General features: G+C 58.3%; 1 protein-coding gene across 1 annotated transcript in view; it reads left to right on the top strand.

The window, feature by feature from the left end:
* MECP2 (methyl-CpG binding protein 2) overlaps positions 1-4,106 on the top strand; it is a 5,200-nt gene that overhangs the window by 211 nt on the left and 883 nt on the right. Inside the window, exons 2-5 of the mRNA XM_007456673.1 lie at positions 429-516; positions 1,165-1,222; positions 1,696-2,046; positions 3,340-4,104. Of these exons, the coding sequence (XP_007456735.1) occupies positions 429-516; positions 1,165-1,222; positions 1,696-2,046; positions 3,340-4,104 (1,262 nt within the window). The remainder of the gene's footprint in view (positions 1-428; positions 517-1,164; positions 1,223-1,695; positions 2,047-3,339; positions 4,105-4,106) is intronic.

Below are 4,106 nucleotides of genomic sequence, written 5' to 3'. Positions count from 1 at the left end.
GCATTCCTGGGGCGTGTGGTTTGTGCTTGACTTCACCATAGTTAAATTATCAGGGGAGTGCAGATGAGGGCTCTCAAGAAGCCAGCCTTTGCCATCAGTGCAGTGTTTTTCTCTGGCTCGGGACTGCCCAGGTTCCCGTGGTGACAGTGGGCTGCGGGCTGCCCATGGCTCTTCCTCATCTCCCATCAAGGAGCTAAGCCTGGAGAATTAGAAAGTCAGCTGTGTGCTAGAGCTCACACTCGGGGCCCTAAACTTCTGGAGGCGGAGCCAGGATAGGGAGGAGGTCGGGGCGCGCCCTCCCCACACCCTGTCTCCCCATATGCCTGACCTGAGTGTTCCTGGTGCGAACTCACCATTGGTGACTTAGCCACGTCATTGGAGTCTGGTTGCCAGGGCACGCCGTGGTGCCTTTGTTGCGGTCTCCGCAGTTTGGCCAAGAAGGGAAGTCACTTGGGGTGGGCCAGCGTGACGTGGTGACTGGTGCCGACGTGAGCCGCGTGGGCCCAGGCAGCTCTGGTACTGAGATCTGAAGGACAGAGGAGTCTGGCTCTTTTCCCGGATGAGATGAGCTGCTAACTGCGGGCTTCTTAGGTGCCTGATTCCGAGCCCACGATTCTTTCCAAGCCTCCCTGGCCCGGGTAGTGTTCTTGCCCTCTTGGCCTGGCCATGAGAGCATCATGGCCAGACCCTGATCCCGGGGCCTCACAGTGACCATTGCTGAAGTACACAAGGAGGGGACCCTACCGGGTGGGACGGAAGCCTAGGGAAGGAGCTGTTGTGTTGGCACAAAGGAATGGGGAGGTGCCCGCCCTGTAATGAGGAGCGTGTTCTTCCGCACCTTTCCGTTCTCCCTGCTCTTCCATCCCATCGGCCAAGGCCAAGGCCCTGTGTCGTCAGGAGCGTCTGGTGATAAAGGCTCCCCGACCTGGGATTGCTCCTCTTCTCACGCCAGAACCCTGGGCAGCAGTGTCTGGTTACCCACGTCCGCCAGTGTTTATACAATGCCTTGGTGACTCTGCTCCCTCTGGGGTGTTGACCCATTGTTGAGATGAGGAAACCGAGGCACGGGATGTTGAGCTCACGTGCTCAGGTCGTGATTGGAAATGGTAAAGTCAGCATTTGAGCTCAGGTTGGCTGGCTCCAAATCTGCGTGTTTTTCCACAGTGCTGTGCTCTGTGCCACCGCCCAAGGGGCACTGTTGGACTGTTCCCGTCAGCAAGTTGTACTGTGCTGTTTTTACTGAGCACACGTTTGAGAAAACCCAAAACACAGAAGCTGTAGTAACAGCCAAGCCAGGCCTTCGTGACGAGGAGCCCCCCTCCATTTTGGTGGGTAGGTCCCTCTCTGGCAGTCGAGGAGGGCCTCTTGTCATCCGTCATACACGGAGGCCCTCGGGCACAGCTCGTAACACTGAGAAGCCACCTTATCAGTGCAGGCATGCTAGGAGTGGGACTCAGGGCGACCACGGCGCAGGTAGGGTGCGGTGGGCCATCGCCGTCAGCAGCTCAGGGGCTCTAAAATGATGTGTGCAGGGGAAGGGCATGTGGAAGGGGAAGTGCTCTGGGCGAGCACTGGCAGGGCAGCCCCTCTGCCAGGGCCCTGCCCACGCTGGGGCGCCCGGGGCCTGCTGTTGCTCACTGTTTCTGCAAACCAGTGTGTTCTCCGTGATACTTACGTCCTCGTTTAATACTTCAGGGAAGAAAAGTCAGAAGAACAGGATCTCCAGGGCCTGAAGGATAAACCTTTGAAGTTTAAAAAGGTGAAGAAGGATAAGAAAGAAGACAGAGAGGGCAAGCATGAGCCCCTGCAGCCAGCGGCCCACCGCTCTGCGGAGCCGGCAGAGGCAGGTAAAGCAGAGACCTCGGAAGGGTCGGGCTCGGCCCCAGCCGTGCCAGAAGCCTCGGCCTCCCCCAAACAGCGGCGCTCCATCATCCGCGACCGGGGACCCATGTACGATGACCCCACTCTGCCTGAAGGTTGGACCCGAAAGCTTAAGCAAAGGAAATCTGGCCGCTCCGCTGGGAAGTATGATGTGTATTTGATCAAGTAAGTAAGGGTGACTCCTGTTTCTACAGAGTGGGGAGGGCCGGGGGGGGGGTCAGGGACCGGTGCTAAAATACTGATGGGGACCCCTTGGAGTGGTAGCTCTTTGCTGCTCATTGATCAGGAAAATGTGTGTGCGTAATCCCACCTCAGGTCAGGGGCTTCAGTAGTGACCACTGCTTGCGGGCGCGACCAGGTATGCTTGGAATGACCGCGTACGTAGGTCACTGCCCTGAATGAGATATGCCCGGGGTAGCAGAGTGTGGCTTTCCCACACCTGCCGTCAAGGCCTCATCTGGAGCTGGAATAGCAGTAGGGCCTACCCAGGGCCTCAGTGAGGGCACCAGGAGAGGCCGCCTGGGAAGCAGTGAGGACGCAAGGTCCTGCCATGCACACTGGCCTGGGCTGGGGATGCAAGGGAGCTCCCTGGGCTCGCTGCCATCTCCCAGCTGAGGGGCCCTTCTCAGAACCTGTTAGCCTCTTCTTTCTGGGGCAGTCCTTCTCTGACATTGCGTCATGAACCCAAAGAAACGGGAGTTCATAGGGCTCAGTCTGCTCTGTGAATCATGTTGGGACAGATGGGCTCTCTGATAGGGCCTCTGCGGAGAGACCCAGATGGGCTCCGTGTGCCTTTCCCACTGTCCCTTGGGCCTTTGTCCAGCTGTGAGCTGGTTGTTGGGTGTTACCTGTTGAAACAGAGTAACTTCGAAGCCAGAGCTTCAGAGGACGAGTGTGAATGAGTGCATTTCAGTTCTTCCCCTTAGATGGTTCCAGAAAGGTTAGCAGTTTTCAAAAGCTGCTTTCAGACAGCCTCATTTAATTCCAGCAACTCAGAAAAGGGTGAGCAAAGCGTTATCCTACTGATGGATGAGGAAACTGATTCCAAGAGAGGCTAAGCAGCGTACCCGAGTTCAGCCTGACAGCTAGACAGGGTCCCCAGGCCAGACCTCTCTGGGGGCCAGAGGAGCTCGGTGGCAGGCAGCTGCTCGTGGGCATCCAGGCAATAGCTGTGGAGCAGTCAGCACCAAGCCATTCTGGCATCAGAGCAGGCCTCGCGGGCGCCCACGGCCGTTGGGCAACCCAACTGCTTCCTGTATAACCGAGGCCGCAGCTCCCTAGTTTTAGCTCATCTCAGCTTTTCTTAAATGTGACTCTTGTTCAGCTGTATCGTCGGGCATGCCAGTTGCAGAATGTCTCCTGTCAGAGGGTTCACCACCACCTTCTCCTCTGCCCCATCTCTGACATGGCTGTGGAAGCTTCTGATTATTCTTTGTGTCTCTCCGTTTGTTCCCACAGTCCCCAGGGAAAAGCCTTTCGCTCTAAAGTGGAGCTGATTGCATACTTCGAAAAGGTAGGCGACACCTCCCTGGACCCTAATGATTTTGACTTCACGGTAACTGGGAGAGGGAGCCCCTCCCGGCGAGAGCAGAAACCACCTAAGAAGCCCAAATCTCCCAAAGCTCCAGGAACTGGCAGAGGCCGGGGACGCCCCAAAGGGAGCGGCACCACGAGACCCAAGGCAGCAGCATCAGAGGGCGTGCAGGTGAAAAGGGTCCTGGAGAAAAGTCCCGGGAAGCTGCTCGTCAAGATGCCTTTCCAAGCTTCGCCGGGCAGCAAGGCCGAAGGGGGTGGGGCCACCACGTCAGCCCAAGTCATGGTTATCAAACGCCCCGGCCGGAAGCGAAAAGCTGAGGCTGACCCCCAGGCGATTCCCAAGAAACGGGGCCGAAAGCCAGGCAGTGTGGTGGCGGCTGCCGCTGCCGAGGCCAAAAAGAAAGCCGTGAAGGAGTCTTCCATCCGGTCTGTGCAGGAGACCGTGCTGCCCATCAAGAAGCGCAAGACCCGGGAGACCGTGAGCATCGAGGTGAAGGAGGTGGTGAAGCCCCTGCTGGTGTCCACCCTTGGCGAGAAGAGCGGGAAGGGACTGAAGACCTGCAAGAGCCCCGGGCGGAAAAGCAAGGAGAGCAGCCCCAAGGGGCGCAGCGGCAGCGCCTCCTCGCCCCCCAAGAAGGAGCACCACCACCACCACCACCACGTGGAGCCCCCGAAGGCACACGCGCCGC

Source organism: Lipotes vexillifer, unplaced genomic scaffold (assembly GCF_000442215.2).
Source record: "Lipotes vexillifer unplaced genomic scaffold, Lipotes_vexillifer_v1.1 scaffold899, whole genome shotgun sequence".
NCBI classification, from domain to species: Eukaryota; Metazoa; Chordata; class Mammalia; order Artiodactyla; family Lipotidae; genus Lipotes; species Lipotes vexillifer.
Note: the sequence above shows the minus strand (reverse complement) of the source record. Positions and strands in the feature narration are given on the sequence as shown.